We start from the raw sequence: 23,482 nt of genomic DNA, 5'->3' as shown, positions 1-23,482 counted from the left end.
ATGTGTTTTTAGTTATGCTTTTTGCATATGCTTTTATTACCAGTCTTTAATGTACTTCAAATTTAAAATCATAGATTATAATGTTGGTTGATCGGTTGGTTCGTGCATGAATTTTGAAATCTCTAGAGAAGAAATAAATTGGGAAACAAAAGTTAGCAGTACTGTGTTGCGCTAACATGGTTTAGCACACATGGTGACATTGCTGAAGGTCTTTCATTGGTTCAATCGTTTCATTGGTTTATGGAGTTATTTGACTATTACCTTCTTAAAACTCTTCTATTTATTATTTCGAATGTGTTTCATTAACAAAAACCGGTTTGTATTATGCTAAGATAATGCTAAAACAATTACTGTTTCCTGAAAAGTTGGCTACAAGTCAGTGTGTGGGATTGATGACCATGTTTTGTAACGGGTGTGAATCCCGTTCAAACATCTTTTATTCGATTCACTACTGCATGAAATACCCAAAATCAAAATCCTTTTCTATTTGCTGTGGATATCAATAGGGTCAGTGACTAAAGTACAAATCGATGATGTCTATAATGCCCTGTCCAGAATGGTCCCATTCTCATAGGGGTTTGCCGAAAATGCTGGTGAGGAAGTTCAGTTATAGATGAAGTTTCTATAACTCTCATAAATAGCTGAACAATGTGACCCAGTCTGTCTGTTGCATTTCTGCAAAATTATGCTCATTTCGCAACATTTTCTAATTGAAATGTTCAGTGGGTGGCGCTAAGGGTTTTCTCTGAAACAGATGAACATGAATCTGTGAACGTTTTATTACATTGGTTGTTGTATGTATCACAACACAAAAGAATAAAAAAGGAGGGAGGGAAATAAATTAATACCGTTATTCAGCAAGTATGCTTTAAATTGATCAAATGTAAGAATACAAACATTTATCATGTTACAAAATACAAAAAAAGTGCATTTCAAATTAATGCTGTTCTTTTGGACTTTCTATACATCAGAGAATCCTTGAAATATTGTATCATGGCTTCCACAAAAAATATTAAGCAGCAAAGACTGTTTTCAGCATTGATAATAAGAACCATTATTAATAATTGAGCACTGATTGGTTTGAATGATGATGTGACACTGAAGACTGAGTAATGGCGGCTGAAAAGTCAGCTTTGCCATCAAAGCAATAAACTAAAATATATTAAAATAGAAAATTCTGAAAATGTAAATTGTAATAAAATAACAAGCCATTAAATTGTAATAATAATATATTAGCAATATATTGCTAATTGTAATAATATAAAATATTGCTTTTGAAAGGTATCGTACATTTTTTGTAGTTTTGCGTAAATGTAAGTAGGGATGTTGAACTTGTGTTGAAACTACACTATATTGCCAAAAGTTTTGTGACGCCTGCCTTTACATGCACATGAACTTTAATGCCAGCATTCTTAATCTGTAGGGTTTCATACACTCTAAAAAAAAAAGGTTCTATATGGCACCAAAAATGGTTCTTGGCTCGTAATCATAGGGGAACCTTTTTTAGTGCTATATAGTACCAATTTTGGTGCTTCAGTGGTTCTTCAGAGGTTCTTCAGAGGTTCTTCAGCGGTTCTTCAGAGGTTCTTCACCGGTTCTTTGACTAAGGTGCTATATAGCACCTCTGAAGAACCGCTGAAGAACCACTGAAGCACCAAAATTGGTGCTATATAGCACTAAAAAAGGTTCCCCTATGATTACGAGCCTTTTTTTTTAGAGTGTATGGAGTTGGCCGACCCTTTGCAGCTATAACAGCTTCAACTCTTCTGGGAAGGCTCTTATTGCACAGATGGCAACCTATCACGGTACCACACTTGAATTCACTGAACTCCTGAGAGTGACCCATTCTTTCACAAATGTTTGTAGAAGCGTCTGACTGCCTATAGGTGCTTGATTTTATACACCTTTGGTCATGGAAGTGATTGGAACACCCAAATTCAATAATTTGGAGGAGTGTCCCAATACTTTTGGCAATATATTGAAATATATTGAGTGGCCATTATATTGAAATGTTTCTTCACTTTAAAGTAGTATTTTAACAGAAAATTTCAAACAACAGCTTTAAAATCATGCAAAGTCCATGCTTGGTTGCATTATATTTGTTGGTGTATAACTTGGTGACCTTGTCTAAAGGTGAATGCTGCTTTTATCTTGGGTCAAGGAGTCAGCACTGTGCTACATGCCAGTAGTGCTCTTGATGTCCAGGTCACTCTCTGTTGGCCATCAGTGGTTTATCTCTTTGGCATTACAGCTGTAAGGGTTTGCATTGTTTCTGTGTGCTCTCAGTAATGTACCCACACAAGGTCCCATTCTAGAGGTTAAACCCCTGTGCTTAGTTAAACAATAATCACACATGGTGATTGAGTCTCTTATTTGCCACACATATTTCAGTCTTACATTTCTGTTTGCGGTAATTTAGTCATTACTATACTGAAGTGAGTTGTTGTGATGGGATTGGTGGATTGAAATAAGGGCTGGTTGTCTGACGGAGGAGAGGCTGCTGTGTTGAACAACAGCATGTTGTCTGAAGGGAGGATGGGCAGAATAAAATATTCGGTTACGACTGTGGCTGCTTGAAAATTAGCTGTAATGTAATGATGTAATGTTGTGTGCTTATGAATTGAAAAGAGATGTGCTGTGCTTAAACAAGAAATTGAACCTCAGTTTTTTTTCCACCATCTGTGGGTTTTATCATTGTTTTATCTATTGTTCTGGTTTGTCATTTTAAAAAGTAGTGCCATTTATATGTGTGTGTTAATGATCAACTTAAAAGGTTTTGTCAGGAAAAGTTCAACTTAGTTGTGCAGTTCTTCATCAGACCACTAGAGGTCAGCCTAGAATCACGCTTATTATATTTTCATGAATAAGCATTTATTTTGACCCCAAACGTGTGTTTTTGACGTCACATCTAATAAATTATATAATTTATGTTATTATACAGTTATTACAACCATACGTTGCTTATTATGTATTTTCAGTGTTACCCATGAAATGTTGAACTTAGCTTTTAAAGAATGTATGAGGTACTGTACTGTGGTGGTACGATAGTTCAGTGATGTTATCAGATGGCAATACCATAGTCCTTTTTTATATACATCGAGCCCAAAATGAATGCTATTTGAATGTTCTATGCACTGTGTATGGGTGTTTCTGGGCTATTTTTGCAATACATTGAACCCTGCTTATCCCAAGGTGTTTTTTAGTGAATGTATGAAGTAATTTCCTCTCAAGGTCACACAGATATTCTAAAGAGTAATCACCACCGACATTTAACTCTCTGGTGCTGTTCGGTCCAAAAATGGCCGCATTGGAAATGAATGGGAGACCAAACTTAAGTCTGTGCTCCCAAAACATTCAAGAAATTAAATTTTCAGGTCCATGCGCAAAAAGTCAATAAATCGTTTATAACTACTGCATAAATATAATTTAGTATCATAAAATCCCCTAAAAATACAAAATATTAAATAAAAACATTATCAAACTGAATATAGTACTGAAATGGAATTTAAAAAAAGGATCTTTTTTGACAGACACACAAACAGTACCAGAGGTTTGACTACCAATAAGTGTTAAAATATTTTTCATCTTCATTTTGAACAATCTATTATTAAAAATGAATTAAAGGTCACATTTTGTTGCTAATGCAGTGCACTGACTTCAAATACTACCATGGTACCAGAAAACATGGTTGTACTATGTAAAACATGGTTATTTTTAGTACATTTTTAGTACAATTCATTAGCAAATATCTGTGCCTTCCCTGGTGCTTGATTTTTCTCAGCATTCTCTTTGCTTTCTCTCTCTCTCCTTGTCAGATGTGTGTAACAGCACTGATCTTCCTGAGGTGGAAATCATCAGTTTGCTTGAGGAGCAGCTGCCTCATTATAAGCTGAGAGCTGACACAATATACGGCTATGACCACGACGACTGGCTCCACACGCCTCTCATCTCACCCGACGTCAACCTCGACCTGACCACAGAACAGATCGAGGAGACCCTCAAATATTTCCGTAAGCACACAATCCACACGGTTCCTTTCTCTCTTTCATTCACTTTTTTCCCTGTCTCTTTCTCTGTCAACCATGATGAAGTTGTCTTTTCCCTTGACACTATTTTTAAAATAGTCAAAAGTTACTCAAAATAGTAACAACAAATATCTCACACATGCACTGACACACATCAATCTAAACATCACATAAACACCATTCATACATGCTTTAACAATGCTTTTACATACGGGTTACCAGTGAGCATGCACTGGTTGAACAATTCTCTGTGAAATTGTTGTTTCAACTTAGAAGTGTTCATGTTGCCTTAAAATTTTAGGTAAACTCAAATATCCAATTTGTACAACTTCACATTTCAAGTAGACTAAACTTAAAATTTTAAGGAAGCACAAACCTTTTTTTTTACAGTGTTGCTTTATAATTGATTTCAATAAGCCTATAATAAAGTATACATCAATTCAAATCTTCATGGTAGTATGGCAGAAAGATTTTCAATTATACATTTTTTTTAAGTGCTAATTGGAAAAATGTGTGCGCAAGTTAAATTCGAAGGGCCTAATTATGCATAACAGACAAAATATTTTACTACTTCATACAATGTAACATGCTATAATCCTTATAAAACTATTTTAAACAGTGTTGTCTATGTTTATATGCATAAAAGTAGTTATATTTAATTAGTGAATCATCTAAAATATTTAGGTATGCTGACCTCTCATTAATTGATGTGGAATATTTTACTTGTAAAAATTACTCATGATTACTCATGAAAAATGTACTTACGATGTACACTTTTTTTTATAGTCATTCATATAAGATTTAAACTAACATCTTTATATTCATAAGAAAAAAAGATGGGACACATTTTTTTAACTACTATTCATTTAATGAAACTTGAGATATAACTTGGCAAATACATGCACAATTGTTGCCATGTGACAGCTGTGTTTGGTAGCCACAACACTGGGTCACATTGCCAGGCAACCGCCCTACACTGCTGATCATTGGCTGAGTCTGCTGCCACTCACAGCACCAGAGCAGCTGATAGGTCTATGAGATCAGTTCCTTTGCCACGATCTGTCCTTGAGTTTGAGATTGAACACTTGGGTTGTCACCATTTGACCACATGCAAAAAAAATCTGTATTTAACAGACAGATCGGCAGTCGACCTTACATTCTGCCAGTCTCTTAACCACTGTGTTGAAATAGTAAAATAAATGAAAAAAAAAACAGTGTCGAGGTTTTGGCGTCCCTGGAAAATTATTTTACAATATGTAAACGTTTTCCAAAATGCCCAGTGCTATAAATAGAGAGGAGAAATGCCTTCACACATTATAAATGCTGGTTTTGATAGTTGTCCTTGTATGGTCGTCAGACATTGTAGATCACAGTTTTACAGCAGAGTGTGTTTGTCTGTTATTGGTTCATTAGAAGCTGATGCCCTGGATTTGATGCCCTGGATCTTATGAGCTGTCATACCGCTCTTTCACATATTAGCTAAATATAGTTCAAACTGAGGCCCAGCTCTGAGTTGGAAAGGGACTGTGGCTAACATGATTTTAACCAAATCTTTCACAGTACATGATGTTATGTAATATATGTAAAAGTTCTGATTAGCTAAAAACCAACTCATTTGGAAACAGACACCACTGCTGTGTGTTGCTTGGAGATGCACGATAGTATTGTGGCTTTGTTTGGAACTTTTTTTTTTTAACAAAAGGACTGTCAATACCATAGGCGTTTTTAGGAATTCAATATTAGGGGGTCTCAGCCTCCAATGAGAGTATGATTAAAATAAATATATATATATATTGTTTCTAGGGTAGGCATGAACATACAGTAGGTTCTACACCGATCAGGTCAATCCCTGAATATTCATTTTTAATCCTTTTATATAACCAGCTCATATTGATTATTACTCATTATGTATATAGACAACTTTATATTACTGTAATTGTCTAGCTTGCCAATATGTGAGTAAAATTTTTTTTTTTAATGTTTTCTCAACACGTAGTGTTTTAGCACTATTTTTTTTTTAACTCTACATTTGTGCAGTAAAATTAACTTTAAAGAAGATCTACATTTATTATTTTCACTCATGGAGATAAGATGGAAAACATTCCATTCTTTAGTGGAGGATTTCTGTCATCTGGTGGAAAACAAACACATTTAATTACATTCAATTATTACTATAACCTGTAGATGGCTGCAGAGGACCACTTCATTATCTCATTTGCCATTTTCCACTCCCTTTTATAGTTCTTTTTGCGTGTTTTTGCTTTTGGATTTATTGTAAAAATGAATATTATAACATATTTAAGCAATTTTATTCTGAAGTGTGAGGTATAGCACAAATAGGAAAAGTCAAAAAGTCGCATGCCATTAAATGAAAGGAATTTCATAAAAATAAGAAAATAAATAAGCAAGCCCAGATTTGACAGTGGAATGGAAACCGTCTTGAATTGCTTCCGCATCATATTATGTAAATTGCATTTATGACAAAGAACTACACAAATGCAGATATTATAAAAATATATCAATAAATGCACACACATTGTCCTCTGCTTTTGACGCTGGCGCTGTGCTGCTACAGAGTGAAAAACACACTGAATAACGCAGATTAAAATACAAGGATGAGCCGAAGTCTGCTGCTGTTTTCTTATGAGTTTTAAAGGGGACTGAGACGATCACAAATTAGTGTACATATTACGGAGATAATTGCAAATTTTTAGAGGGGCTCAGTGAAAATTTAGGGGGCTAAAGCCCTCCGAAAATTGGCCTAGTGATGCCTGTGGTCATTACTGTGTAAAAAATATAAGTTACTCAATATTAACTTTCTTAGTAATTACTCTAATATGGAGAACTTTAATATGGAGTTCTTAGGGGCTGTTCACACAGAACACAGTTTTAACCAGTGTAACGTCCCTCTTCATTGCGTCGCCTGTCAATGTCGTCATATCCATGTTACCCTCAGTTTCTGCTGTAGAAACCTTGGCAACACAGTGAGTCTCGTGAAAAAAAATGCAGAAGTAGTAGTTGTAGCATCCTGTTGCGTTCTGTCACCAAAGAGAACTCCAAGAAACGTAAATACAGGTGAATCTAATGACCAAAGCAGAGTTTTGGACAAGAGGAGGAATAAAACGAGGATCAATATTGGTGTGGTATTTCCTAACACTGTTTAACAAGTCTGGTGAACAAGTCTATGGCAGTGTAATTAAATACAGCATGTGTTGTACATAAATAGTTAGTCAGCCTTTTTACAAATGCTGTGGGTATGCTCAAATGTACTCTTACGCCAGTTTCACACATACTCCGTCTGCAGTGCGTATGCGGTGCGTGTTGCGGTGCGTATGCAGTGCAGGAGCAGCATGCACTGTTGTGCTTTCATATATGCTGCGTTTGTAGCGCACCACTGATCCGCGGTCATATACCACAACACAGTATTTATTCATTATTTTTGTTTTATTTAGAATCCAAAAGTTGTTACTGAACATGGCTTGTCCGAATTGCAATTCTCTTTGTTTACACTTACATAGATGTCACGTTTTAACGTAGTACATTTAAACAACGTTTTATGCAATGCATTACTTTATATTTATGTAGCCTAGTACTTTAGATTTAGCTCACACAATTGGTAAAACATTTAAACATAGGTTATAGCCTATAAACATTTTAAATTAGAAACTTACAATAGGCTATACAAAAACAGCCGACTCTCGTCTTTTCTTTCGTTTTTAAACCCTTTTAAAAGGAGGTCATAAAGACCTTTGTTTTTACACCTCCAAGAACGTAGAGTGCTATCCATTATTTCAAATTTTTCACCTACATGCCAGGTAAGGTGTCGTTTCCTTGCTTTACCCGAGAAAAAAAAAAGCCATGTGTTGACTTTGAAACAGAGTATATTTTAATTGATATGCATCTGTGGTAAAATTACTAGATTTTCGCGTCAGTACATGTTTATTTTAATGCGAACAATGTGCTGTCACTTTAATTCAGCAGTGCAGCACAGCAAAAAATAGACACGGTACGGAAATGATCGCCGCACTGCTGCAGACGCACCGCACCTGGAACGGACTGACGGACATCATCCGCGTGCAGTGTGAAAGCTCCTAATCCGTTAACATGGGTACGGAAACAAATACGCACTGCATACGTACTGCAAACGGAGTATGTGTGAAACGCCGTTAGCATGATTCTTTTCAACACGTAAATCTGCGCTGTTAACCCAACATTTAATAAGCTACGCCTTTTTACTACGCCTTTTTTACACCAGAGTTCGTGGGGTGGTTATATGCTTTTAAAGAGTTTATATACTTTGAGGTCAAACATGGAAATGAAAAACCTTTTCGTATAGTTTCTCGGATTGCTCCAAATGATCGGCCACTTAAATGAAAAAAATGTTGACAGTGACTTCTTTTGATTCTGTACATGGTCTCTCAACTTGCCGATCACATTTTTATGACGCAAAAAGACGCAAGCTTGTTCACACCAGCTGTAGCAAAAATGAGAAGATCAGCAGCAGCTGGTGTATACAATAATAACGCAGTGAAAAGGTGTGTATGGTTCAAACTACTTTATTTAAAAAATCCCGAAAAAAAAAAATCCTGTTCTCCTAATTAGAGTTTCAGGTAAAGGGTTGCCATATATATATATGTATATGTATATGTGTGCGTGTGCGTGCGCGTGCGCGTGTGCGTGGACTGGTAATCCCTAAGTTATGGGGACAAAATGTCCCCACAAAGATGGCAATATCCAAAATCCTCATCCTTGTGGGGACTAGGGATGCGCGGTATACCGGTACTGGAAAAATACCGGTATATATTTTATTTCAAACGGTACGATATCATGATTTTGCTCATTTCGGTATATGCTGCTGTTCCGAAGTACACCGCTAGGTGGCAGCGCGCTACCGAAACTGACGTGAAACCGGCAAATGTGGCAACAGAACAAGATGAATACAGCAGTTGAATCTCACTCAACACGCACAAAACTCATTAAAGGGGTGGTAAAATGCATTGTTTTGAAGGCTTGATTGTGTTTGTGGGGTGCACTGTAACATGTGTTAATGCTTCGTTTTTAAAAAAAAATCATTATTTTTCATATATTTGACATTTATTCTACACTGCTCTGTCCCTCCTTGTAAAACGGTCTGATGCTTTCCGGGTTGTATGAAGCCAGTCCCTCAAAAATACACGATGGGCTGAGATTGGTTAGCTGGCCCAGTGTGTTGTGATTCGCTAACCGCAGTGTATGTTTGTCGGAAACGTCACGCCCCTTACCTTACCGGTAGACTTTGCTTTGGTCAGCATTAGAAACGATGGCGTCAATAAAACCACACCAATCTGAGCCCGAATCAGACCCAGAACATTTTAGTGAAAATGATCGAGCAGAACCTGTTCAGTCCTCAAGAGTGAAGACTGCGGATCTATAATGATCGCTACTGAATGGCACTGTTACTTTTGTATTTTTAGAACGATTATAGCCAAATATCTGTCGCAAGAACTAACCCAAAACACTAAACACTGGCTTTACTATAGTAGCCAAATCACACACAGAACCATGTTTAGCATGCCTGTAGATACATAATACATAAAAGCTCTAATCAAAGAATCATTTACACTAATGCCAAGTTCGCTGTTGAGATTTTAACGTTAGTGTTTGTAACGATAGGTGTTCGTCGGATAACGTTAAGTATGAATGAGCATTTAACAGACTGGTTTGCAGAACAGTGTTGTCATCTGTTTACTTCCTTGCTACAACATATTACAGGAAAACACATCGATGAAAAATAAATCAGACTTACAGGTTGTGGCCCGTAAACAGCTTCTGTTTGTAAATCCAGCTTTCAGGTCAAGCCGTTGTGCATATCCTGCATTGAACTCGCGAACATTGTGAAAGTTTTCCTCCGTGAAATGTGCTGCGGGAGGGAGCCCCGCGCGCGTCGTGCATTCACACACTGGCTGTCTTATGCAGCTGACGTTGTGCAAATCCGGTGTTGAACTCGCGAACATTGTGAAAGTTTTCCTCCGTGAAAAACTGCTGCGGGAGGGAGCCCCGCGCGCGTCGTGCATTCCCATTCACACACTGGCCGCGTTTGTCTCGGCGCGCTGACGTTGTGCAAATCCGGTGTTGAACTCGCGAACATTGTGAAAGTTTCCCTCCTTGAGATGTGCTGCGGGAGCCCCGCAAGTGCCTGTTCCCTTCTGTCTCAAACACACGTGCATATAACATGCTGTATGTTAAACGCTCTGCAACGCACCCCTGTCCATATGAAGGCTGAACAGAGCAAGTACCCCAGACCTGCAATCCGGATGAATATAACAGCGTTTCCTCTGCATCGCGGCAACAACACTCCAGCCTAACTATACCTCAACAGCGCCACGATACAAAATGGCCTCACCCCCCCTATTTAATATTCTCGGAGGAGGGGTTTATGTAAATATTGAGCCTGTTGATGTCACCAACCCTGGAGGAATGTGTGTAGTCGCCTACTGGCCGTTTGCTGTAGTTCTTAGAAACTGATTTCTTTAAAAGCAAATATCTCCCTTTGCTTTAAACTTTGAACGTTGTAACTTTGCAGATGTTGTTTATGCTAAAGCAGCAACATTACACGCTAGCTTAAGTTAGAATAGTGAAATCGTGGTTTACCACCCCTTTAAAAAAAGAGAGGAGTAGACGTGAAACTTGGAATTACTTTGCTTATAAAACTGCTGAAGAACCATCAAACCTAGCATCGGTCACTTAATTCCTGACTTGTAAGACATTATGAGATCGACAGGTGAGTGCATAATTCTAACGATCTAATTTAGACATTTTTCTTTTAACACTGATTAACGCACATACATAAGATCGTATCGTTTAAATATAATGAAATCTCCAGCGTTCGTTTCAACCAGTGACGTTACTTTAGACCTAATATTTGCACGCATACTATTGCACTATTTACATCCGCGAAAGACATACCCAACTCTGTTTATGTGACTACTCACTAAAGATTGACATTTTTGACATAATTTTGTGTGTATTTGACTGAGGAAAAACAATTTAATTTGGAATGCGCAAGCTCTTTAGGCCTGAGCTCTTTAGGCCTGTGTGTGTGTGTGTGTGTGTGTGTGTATGTGTGTGTGTATGTGTGTGTGTGTGTGTTTGTTGTTGGCATGAGCGCAAAGAAAGCTCTCTCTCAAAGAGCTCTCATCCCATATGTATTACGAAATGCTATAAAATCGCTTGCATGTTAAAATTGGCGAGGTTTAAAAAGACGTGCGCAGTGATTTCCGTCAGCTGTCCCGCAACGGAAGCGAAAGTGTTGAATCTGAGCGTGCAGACTGCTTTTATAGTCCATGCATGATGTCTTTTGAAGCCAGAAGCAATTTGCTCATTTTGAGAGAATGGAGACGCGCAGTAATGCTGAAATTACTTACAAAAAAGTTTCCAAATGACTGATTATTGTGATAATCTTTGTTGATTAATTTAATAATAAACATTTGCGGTAATTTCCCGCTTCATAAACCCAAAACTTGCGAGAGTGAGTAAAATTATGCGCAATACCCGCATCAAAATTCAGACCCTGTATGGTATCGATTTAATATCGGTACTTCGGTATTAGATTGTGGTACCGTACCGAAGCCAAAATTGTGGTATCGAGCCATCCCTAGTGGGGACATTTTTAGGTCGTTTTTTGAACATGTAAAAATGCAAAATGTCTCCTGTGATGGGTAGCTTTAGGGGCAGGGGCAGTGTAGGGGGATAGAATATACGGTATGTACGGTATAAAAACCATTACGCCTATGGAAAGTCCCCATAAAACATGAAAACCCAACGTGTGTGTGTGTGTGTGTGTAATGTATATATATGTTCATGGCATATATGACAGTTTGCTATCTCCCATATATATTTAACCACAAATTTACAAAATTATATTTTATATTATATTTGCATACAGAGGAAATAAAGCCTAATTTTGTCTCTTTTATTTATTTATTTATTTATTTATTTATTTATTTATTTATTTATTTATTTATTTATTTATTTATTTATTTATTTATTTATTTATTTATTTATTTATTTATTTATTTATTTATTTATTTATTTATTTATTTATTTATTTATTTATTTATTTATTTATTTATTTATTTATTTATTTATTTATTTATTTATTTATTACATGAGTTTGGCACCTACCCCCAATTATCTTCATGGGAAGATTATGTCTAATTACTGCAAATCATTGTATTATTATTTGTTTAATTTCAATTGTAAAATACATTTGTAAGATACTGAATTGGATTTATTCGTAATTTGCGCTTCAAATATTTTTTTTTTCTTTTTCTCCATGGCTCTCTTTGGTCCCTAGGCAAGATCATATCAAATGAGCCAGTTGTCATAACATTAAGAAATTACTGAAAAAACATAATGATGAATTGTCATGAAAAAATGTCACAATGTAAAAAAAAAAAAGAAGATTTATTTAATTAAGTCAGTGGTCACCTATGGTATTTCACCGTTGTTTCCTCCAATCATTCCTCATATCACACAACTCCATAAATCCATTATCCAGCCAGCATGATGTCATCAGTATGAGCCTGCTGCCGGTATCAGCTGGTGAGGTGGCAACTGGAAAGTCATCAATAGCAGGTCCACGGCACAGGAAAAGGACATCACAGCTGAACGCAAGCTTGTGATTGGTTGAGTCACACCATTCAGAAATAGTCTGTGGTGTGGAAGTCAAAAAAACAATTGTATCAAATTAAATCAATGAAGTTTTTAGTTTGGCAAAGAATAACAAGAAAACCCCTTTGGGTAGAAAAACGAACCAAGGATTTTTTTAATATATTTTTTTTACTTGGCACATGCAGTGACTTGCAGAGAGTCAGCTGCTTCTTTTGGCAGTCATACACCAAACGCCTGCCATCACTGTACCAGCCACATACGCTTGAGCTGAGCAGCAAAATGAAATATTCCATGCATGCTGCACTACCGCTGCTATATGTGTGGCAGAAAAGAGCAATGGAGGAGTGATGAGAAAAAGCAGAGGGAAAGTTAAGCAACAGAGCACGTGCAGACACCAACACAGCCTGGAGTCAGAGCCAGTTGCCATGGCAACCTCTCTAGAGGGAGGCATCTTGGAAACGAGAGAGATGAGGAGACGGGGTTGGGCTGTGACGAAGGCTTAGAGAGGACGAGAGCAGCTCTGATGAAGTGTGCTCTGATTGGCTGGCTTTGGGGGTAAGCCCCGCCCCCCCGGAGTGTGATACAACCTTGACTATAGCAGTACAGTTTCCTGCGCAACACTGCTGGTTTTTGGAGCACTGCATTTTTCTCTCTATCATCTCTGGTTCTCTGACCTTGTGTTTGTAGAATGCGTTGTGATTAGTTAGTGGTAGATCGGGCTACCGAGCTGTTGGGAGAATGGGCGGCCGTTGGTATATATATGTGTGTGTGACCTCAGACGCCGGACAGGAGAGGCTGCAGCTCTCGACTGAAGGAGACTGAGCATGCAGAGGTTTGTGGAGGCAGATTACTACGAGCTGGACTGGTATTATGAAGAGTGCACTGACGGTAAGAGGGACAAATCCTGTCTGCTGCCACTAAGGGTGGGAGAGAGGAGGCGGAGGGGTGGGGAGAATTACCCATGAGAATTAAACACTTTCAGAAAGTTGGTTAGTAACATAGTCTGCCATGGACGAGACTGTTAATGAATATCGAAATACGATTTGGGCCGAGACATTAGAATGATGGAGGAAACATTGAGGGTGACTAGGTATAGCTGGCCTCTCGGCTCCTGTGTTGCATCAGACTCAGACCCAGGGTAACGCTTTACAATTACCTACATTAATAAGTCACAATCTTTATATAATGCTGAAAAGATCAGAAGTGCTTATGCAATGACTAAATACAAATATATACAATGGGGTCCAAGTCTGAAACAACTTTTTATAATTGTTTTTTCTCAACTTGAGTGAAAAGTTTGATTGGAAAATTAACATAATGTCTTATGCTTTAATAACAGCACCACTCAAGCTGATATGAAATTCACAAATGTGTACCACCTGATGAATGTTATCCAGCATGATTTTTGAGAATGATCCAAACAGCATCTTATCTACAGAACCTATCTACCCACACATCCATCCATTCATCCATCCATCTATCCATCCAGTTCCACCCACCCATTCACCCATCCATCCATTCCATTCATCCACCCATAAAGGATCGATAAATAAAGACATCAACTCCAACCATCCATCCAGTTCCATTCATCCAGATCCATCCATCCCTCCAGTTCCATTCATTCACCAATAAAGGATAGATGAATAAAGACATCAAATCCAATCACCCATCCATCCATCTGTCCATAAAGGATGGATAAATAGACATCAAATCCATCCATCCAGTTCCATCCACCCATCCAAGCCATCAAATCCATCCATCCAGTTCACTCCATCCATTATAGATAAATAAAAATATGCATCTCTCCAGTTCCATTCATCCACCAATAAAGGATCGATAAATAAAGACATTACATACATCCATCCACCCACCCATCCATCCATCCATCCATCCATCCATCCATCATCCACCCAGTTCCATCAATCCCTCCAGTTCCATTCATCCACCCACCAATAAAGGATCGATAAATAAAGACATCACATCCAACCATCAATCCATCCATCCACCCATCCATCCATCCATCCATCCATCCATCCATCCATCCACCTATCCATCCATCCATCCATCCATCCATCCACCCAGTTCATCCATCCCTCCAGTTCCATTAATCCACCAATAAAGGATCGATAAATAGACATCACATCCAACCAGCCATCCATCCACCTATCCACCTATCGACCCATCCATTCACCCATCAATCCATCCATCTATCCATCATCCACCCAATTCCATCCATCCCTCCAGTTCCATTCATCCACCCACCAATAAAGGATCGATAAATAAAGACATCACATACAACCACCAATCCACCCATACATCCATCCATCCATCCATCCAACCACCCATCCATCCACCTATCCATCCACCCATCCATTCACCCATCAATCCATCCATCCCTCCAGTTCCATTCATCCATCCATCCCTCCAGTTCCATTCATCCACCAATAAAGGATCGATAAATAAAGACATCCATCCATCCATCCATCCATAAAGGATCGATAAATCCATCCATCCATCCATCCATCCATCCATAAAGGATCGATAAATCCATCCATCCATCCATCCATCCATCCATAAAGGATCGATAAATCCATCCATCCATCCATCCATCCATAAAGGATCGATAAATAAAGACATCACATCCATCCATCCCTCACTCCAATCCATCCATCCCACGACTGTCTGTATTCATGGTTTAAATCACATTCGCACCCTACCCTAGTCAGTTATACCTGATAATATCATAGACATCAAATCTATTTTTTCTGTTCTTTCAAAACCCTTTTATTTATCATTGTGCACTGCAAAGCAGTAAAATGATTCAGTTCACACAGACATTTAGTCATGCTCTGCTCTTTAAAATCAATGCTGTCTCTCACTGATCTGAGATCAGCCTTTGCCATCGATGATGTGTTGACATTATGAAGTCATGAACCCGTCTGTTTCACAAGCAGCAGGTTATATCACAGCACTGCACTCTGATCTAGACCTGTTGCATGTTTTATTGGTCTCTGTTGACTGATCACCACCATATCCTTCCTTCCTTATTATACTTTTCCTTAGAATTGGAATGGTTGCGTAATCCTATGCATAAAACTGCACTGTTTTGATCCCAGTGATTTACTGTTATGTTGTGTCTCCATGCAGCGTATTATGCAAGTGCTGGTGTCAAGTTATACATATGCAATGTTTATTTGGTTTTCTGGTCTGTGATGGATTTTTTTTAATAACTTTCTGTCTCAATTTTATCACATTACTTAAATAGGGGAAACAAACAGACAAAAAACTTCAAGCAATCAGAGATGGATAATTTAAATCTAGTGTAAAGACATTGATAAAAAGTGCAGAAGTGCTAGATGGATGTGTACGTGTTTTCAAACACACAGATTGTTGTAGGCAGAGAGACCAGAAATCCTTTGATAAAGATTATTGGAGACATGTAAATATTGTATGTGTTTTTAATGGCTCATTGACGAGATAAGAATTGATGGTGCTGTTTTCACTGTCTGAACTACATTTACTCCAGATGACGGTTGTTATATTGTCCCAAACACACTTCATCGTAACACTTAGACATCCCTTCATGCCTAAACCTAGACCAAGCTATTCATAGTTTTTACATGACATCACACCCTTATAGTAACGCCCACCTGGAGGGCAAAGCAAGGCTTTTCTCTGCTTCCCGCCAGTTATTTTTACCATTTTTGTATTAAGTATTAATGTACTAAGACAGTCATGTTAAAAGACCACTCCAAGCGGGTTTCGAACTGGTGTTTACAGCCTTTAGCATCAGTCGCTGATGCAGCTCTTAAGGCCAGGGGAGGAACACAGAACTTTTACTAGCTGGCCTCCATTACAAACGCAACACGCTAAATTGTACAATAAGAATTTTCCCATAAAACCATTATAAAGAAAATGTTTACTGTGGCTTAAAGGGATAGTTCGCACAAAAATGAAAATTTGCTGTTAATTTACCATCCAAGATGTAGGCATATTTTGTTCTTCAGTAAAGTAAAGAGGATTTTTATCTGAAACTGTGGTCATTTGTCAATGGCTACCGTCCCTTTAAGAGTAAAAAAAAACATATACAGGCAAAACAAAATTAACACCCATTATTTACAACATTATTACCTGTGTTTCTGCAAACAGTCCTGATCGCATTAATGGCAGTCTGGAGCACGAGCTTCCTGTCACATAATGACAAACATTTGTGCAGTAGCAAACTCACACGTGAGCTGACGCTGTGTTTGTTTAAAAGATTACGGGAAGATTGACTTTTCACAGATTGCCAACGTTTGAGCTCCTGCACAATATGCGGCAGGAAGCTCACACTCCAGACTTCCATTAATGCGCTCAGGACTGTTTGATGAGGCTGTGTATTACAGGTAATGATGTTGTAAATAATGTTCAGTTTCTTGCACAGACCGATCTTTTCGCTTCATAAGAGCTCGATGTATCATCAGCAGCCACGGGTATTAATTTTGTTTTACCTGGTAGTTGTTTGATTGTTGTTTGGTATCCATTAACTTTTGGGTGAACTACCTTTAATACATTTAAGACCGTTATATTGGAAGACCAAATTTGGTTGCACATTATTTTTACAGTACGTGTACTTACGTGTACTTGGTGTACTTACCTTGGAAAGTACTGGCTAATATAGGGTAACTACATGGGTTAAGGTTGGGTTTAGGGGTAGGTTCAGGGTAAATAACTAGTTAATACACAGTTATTACAATTACTATGTAATTAATAGTATTTACATGGGGAACAGGACTGTGAAATGCTACCCAAATTCAGGATACACCTTATTTACATTCATGCATTCATACAAAGCAACGGTTTACATTTACATTTGTTTTTTGTATCTGTTCTTGCTGTCCCTGGGAATTGTACTCATGATGTCTGTGCATTGCTACTCCATGCTGTTTGAGCTACAGGAAAGATTCATTTAATAAAACCTACTATATACAGACAAGCAGATAAACCTAGAATATGAATGACATGCAAAGTTTCATGTTAAGTATTTTCCCATAGAAAACCATTATAAGAAAACATAAATGTGCAATTTAGCACATTGTGATCATATTCTGTGCTTGCCTGTATATAGTATGCATCATCAATAATGTGTACTGAATTTGATCTTTTAATATCACTGTCTCCCACTGTACATTAAGCCAGTTTAAGCGTTTTTCTTGTTAAGCACTTCAGAATGCTCCGCTGTTTTTACTAATAGAAATACTGCAGTGGCTGCCATATGTGGATCACAAGTGCCCAGATCTTGCAGTTTGTTCACATATATTTGTCTTTCTTCTTTTAAGAGGTGATTTAAATAATCGTGGCTTGAAACAAATAGAAAACTGACAGTTCTATGGATGTTTTGCCATCTAAGTCTCAACAACAGCAACTTGACTGAAAACCACAAATCACTTAATGTAGAATATAAGCTTTGTTTGTATATAATTCTCAGTGTATGTGATAATATGATAGGTTTGTGTTTAAAATGTACAGCTGGTGATACAATATACTATTCAGGACTTTACATTTTGTTGACCCACATTCTGTGTTGTAGTTTGGGTCTCTATCGCTCTCGCACAGCATATTGATTACTTTAGCAGGGGGGAGCAGAATTCACACAAACACACACACATTCTTTTCCATTCCCGTCTGACCTCTTTTGCAGTTCCCACTCCCATTCGCTCTTTCTCCTCCCCTCTCAAAGTTTTCCCAGCCCTTCACCATATTCTTCACCATTTTCTGGCTGTCCTTTCTTGCTTTACCATTTTCCCCTTCTATGGAGTTAAAGCACAAAGGCTTAGCTCACACTAAAGAGAAACCCGCCTCCTTCACAGCCACAGCCATTGTACTATCACACAATTCCTGTCACGCTATTGTGTTTCCATAGGAATGAAGTCCGTCAGAAGGCCCAAATTTGCAGGAAGTTGTACTGCAGATTGCATTGAAGTTATTCTTTCAATGTAACATAAAAAAAAGTGTGATAACACAACAAACCCAGGCATACTGAATTGTTAATGTGTGATTCATGTGACATTGCTAGACTAGGTGGAGTTGCACAAGTGTAGAAGTGCAGCTGTTATCAAACATCTCTTGTCTTTACACTCCAGTTGTCAAGTTGTTGGAGTTTAAAGGGTAAAGTCTGTCATCACCATATAACACTAGTATAAACTCAAATGATTTCAATACGTTCCTAAGAAAGTTTGTTTAGCTCTTAGTTTTATGAGGCAAGTTAAAGCTGCAGTCCATAACTTTTTTGGCAAAAAATTATCCAAAATCAATTTTTGCAGTCAAACAAGCCAGTATTCAAAACTATATCCTTACCTTAGCCCCATTCACAACAGTAAGCTTGTAATAATGTGTTATAATTAGAGTGGTATGGTGGATTTCCGCTGGAAATTCAAGCATGTCTTTGGGTTATTACGTCACATCTGTATACATAAAGAACGAGTTCGGCTAGTTGTAGTAACGCACGTGAGGAGCAAGTATACCGAATGTTCTTTAGTGGATCATTTTTAGCATTTTCTCACAGCAGCTGGAGTAATTCAATTTATAATTTTGATGGCAGATTGTTATCCAGAAAGGCCAAAATGACATCATCAGTCACAACTGGAGGTTCACCCGTAGTCAAAAGCAAAATAAAAGACTACAGGTAAAAATCTACAGGTAATACACACTAAATACACAGTCACTCAATGCTAATGCTGTTTACATTAACATTTTGAGAACAAAGTATAACAATAATAATAATTTGCACGGTTTGATGTTATATGAGCGATCGTTAGATTTAATCACCATTGGTAGCACGATTTATTGTAATGTTTTGTTCCCAAAAGTGGAACCAAAAGTGAAAATTCTTATTTAGGTTACACAACAAGACGTAGAATCTGTGATTTTGAAGTATCCAAACCGGTGCGGTGACTGACAGCAAAGCCGCACATACTCAAAACATTCGATTCAACCGCACTGAGGAGCCGCGCCGATGCACAACTCGTGTACAGATAACTCCACAAATAACTGCAATTGCAGGTTTCAAACAGAGATGGCGACACGGAGGCAAAACTTTAGCCTGGTCTTATACATGGGTACTTTTAGATGAAAGATTCATGTAATAAAAAAGGATTCATAAACACAGTTGTTTTCTCAACATCACCACATTGCATAGCTCTTGACAAACATATTAATTATTATTTTAATTATCACTCAGTGAGTCATTTAATTATATATTGAAATGTCTTTGGAAGGCATTTTCTTTCAAACACATTTTTATTATATTTTTTATTATTTTAAAATTATTTTAATTTAAAATTTTTATGATTTAATGACTTAATTGCTTTTCATTAAACTCACATACTTTGGAAAACCCTGACGTAATGTAATATTAGTAACACTTTACAATAAGGTTGTATTAGTTCATGCATTAGTTAACATGAACTAACCATGAACAACACTTCTGTTCAGCATTTGTTAATCTTTGTTTACGTTAGTTCATAAAAATCCAGCTGTTCATGGTTTGTTCATGTTAGTTCACAGTGCATTAACTAATGTTAGCAAGATTTTAATAATGCATTAGTAAATGTTGAAATTAACATTAATGAAGATAAATAAATGGTTTATTAGTGTAGTCCATTATTAGTTCATAACTAATGTAGTTAACTAATGTTAACTAATGAACCTTATTATAAAGTGTTACTGTAATATTTAATACAATTCATGCTGATGATAACAAAGAATGGAATATATTTTTTCTCTTTGTATTTTTATATCAATATGGTACAAGATTGTCCTGTTCAACGTTGTCCTCCTCATTATTATTGCTTGCGGTTTCCATAGCGAATGGCACTAGCCAGAGCCGTTGGCATTACCGTATTTTCCGGACTATAAGTCACAATTTTTTTCATAGTTTGGCTGGTCCTGCGACTTATAGTTAGGTGCGACTTTTCAAAATTAATTAATTGGCTTCTGTGAAAACAAGAGAAAACATTTACGCCTACAGCCGCGAAAGGGTGCTCTATGCGGCTCCTGTAGTGAACTTGCTTACCGGTAACTTGCTTGTTGGACTCGCTGGCTGGCTTATGTTAATTTAGCCTATTCAGCCTCCCTGGTATGTTTTTTATGCTATTGTGTAGCTGAATAACTGTTAATGTGTTACGTTAACATACCGGACACCTATTCAGCCTTTTGTTCTATGTGCTGTTGTGTAGCTGAAAAACTTGCCTTTCCAGATTAAATGTCTGTTCTTTGTCTTTGTCTTTTTGTCTTATAAATAAATGCAACTTATAGTCCAGTGCGACTTCTATATGTTTTTTTCCTCTTCATGACGCATTTTTGACTGATGCGACTTATAGTTCGGAAAATACGGTAGCTATTTTTTCATCATTTTATTTTTCCGATAGTGTTCCTCACAGTGGGCGGAACGCGTCATAATCATAGCGATAACAATTTTCCTGTCAATTGAAATTCGCCTGTCATTGTCCTCACCTGGCTTGGCCCTCTGTAATTTCCATAGACTGTAAAAAAAAATGGACGTAGTGTCCGTGACGTCACCCATTGGTTTCTGAAGAGAGTTTTTGAAGCCTCAAAGTCGGCCGCTGTGTCACTGCACTTCACTCCCAGAGAACTGAAAATGGGCAAAGAGGCGGGACATGACTGGAGCTGATGTGACGTGATAACTAACAGACAGCAGATAAATGGCTATCCACCTGTCACTCAAAGTGGCCATATAATGGCTTTATATAATGTTTTTTTTTATATATATATATATATAATTATATAATGTAAACGGATGAGTTATAAAAAAAATTCAGCCCCCTCACAGTTGTCATGAAGGGCAAAATTAGCTGTATAGACCAAAACCGCAATTTGTACCAGGCTGTTAACATGTTTTTTTTTCCTGCTGTAAAGTTGGGCATTTTAACATGGGACTCAATGAGATTCTGCTCCCTTTTGGATCCTGTCCCTATAGTGGCCAGTCGAAGAATTGCAGTTTAATTCACTTCCGTATTGGCTTCAAGAGAAACTGGGTGAGATTGCCGCTTGGTAATTTCACAGCTGGACCACTAATCACAGAGCTGAAAGCACTAGGCGGAAAAATCCTAATATGGAGTAATCGGACGTCTATACAACACTACAAACTTAATCTGTAGATTTGAAGGGTTTATTTCCTCAAAAAGACTTTTGTCAAATTATAAATAACTAAAATAACATTAGATCTGATAACTTTTATGAAAAACTTTTTGGGAAAAAAATGGGAAATCAATGTTAAGTGGTCTCTTAATTTTTTTCCAGGGCTATTGTATGTATATATATATATATATATATATATATATATATATATATATATATATATATATATATATATATATATATATATATATATATATATATATATATATATATATATATATATATATATATATATATATATATATATATATATATATATATATATATATATATATATATATATATATATATATATATATAGCCCTGGAAAAAAATTATACACATATATAGTATATATAGTATGTATATATATAAATATATATAAATTAGTAAAAGGTGTGTCATTTTGTCTTTGTTTTTACTTTATGGTTCCTGTTGTCAAATGTTCTGTTTGCCTTCTCTATGGCAATATGAACTGTTTTCATCAGGGAACATGAAAAAGCTCCACCCACACGACAGGTGTAGTCAAACACAACTCGGTCACGCCTTGATAGGATGCCATCATGCGTCAGTGGAAAGTACCATTCCGTCCTCTGTAGGGGGGGGGTTACATTTTCTTTTAAGCTTGAATAATCTAGATATAAAACCTTATCCAATCTGTAATTTATATTGTCCATACGCTTTTCAATCCTTTACAGCATTTGCATGCTGATCTGCAAAAATGTAGTCGTTATTTTCTTCCTACTTTAGTGACAACTCACCTACTGTTTCCTATCTGAATGGTAGTGTCCCAGCATTGAGTCTCCTGTAACAGGTGTGTGTCAGTCAGAGACTCTATCTGATCTCTGAGGTTATATGCCCAACCTAACACAGTCTCACTCATGGCTACGGACCTGAGACGACTGAGCCAGCCTGGGCTTAACTAGCCCAGTGGCAGCATGGCATTGCCTTCGTGTTGCTCTAATGAGGAGTACTTTGAGTTTGACTCCTCTTCAGAGATACTGGACATATCTACCTCATCTTACTTAAGCTCAAACAGTGCTGCTGATGATGAGGATAATGATGGAGAAGATGCAGAGCCGTATACACTGGAGCAAGGTACAGTACCTGTGCCCTTTGATAGTTTGTTCCTGGTAAAAGTTAAAAGTCAGCGTGCTATTAAAGAGACGTACTGTCAAAGTAATTAAATGACTGTCAAGAATGTCTTATTCTGAGATCAAAACAATCTAAACAGGTTTTTCTATCCTTGGTTGGTGATGACATACCTAGTTAGGCCATTTATAATGTACACATCAGATTCCTCTTCTTGTTGGGTTTCTTCTCTCTGCCCAGATCTAATCACTATTTGTTGCCTGTGTTGTGTTATTTGACAGCATATCATTTGTGTTTGAACATCTTAATTAGTGTCAGCGCTGTAAGGAAATCCGCAAGTTACTCAGTTTGAATCATTTGGTTTCATTGTATTAATCATAAAGTTTCAGGAAGAAGTATTAACATGTGATTAAGCTTTTATTATGACTAATTAAGGTCATGATGCTGCTTGGGTTTTAGTAAGAGTGCACTGTCCCAGAGCATTTCATAAGGTTGATCATGTCAACACTATACAGAACATCCTCATATTGGTACAA

General features: G+C 37.2%; 1 protein-coding gene across 2 annotated transcripts in view; it reads left to right on the top strand.

The window, feature by feature from the left end:
* Positions 1-23,482, top strand: part of trak1a (trafficking protein, kinesin binding 1a) — a 105,499-nt gene that overhangs the window by 47,609 nt on the left and 34,408 nt on the right. For both annotated transcript variants that reach the window (XM_079836886.1, XM_079836885.1), the window contains one exon: positions 3,816-4,010. Coding sequence is in view for 1 of the 2 variants with exons in the window: in XM_079836885.1 (XP_079693011.1) it covers positions 3,816-4,010 (195 nt within the window). In the remaining variant the exon portion in view is untranslated. The remainder of the gene's footprint in view (positions 1-3,815; positions 4,011-23,482) is intronic.

Source organism: Gobio gobio (genome assembly GCF_949357685.1).
Source record: "Gobio gobio genome assembly, chromosome: 15".
In the NCBI taxonomy this organism is placed as follows: Eukaryota; Metazoa; Chordata; class Actinopteri; order Cypriniformes; family Gobionidae; genus Gobio; species Gobio gobio.
Note: the sequence above shows the minus strand (reverse complement) of the source record. Positions and strands in the feature narration are given on the sequence as shown.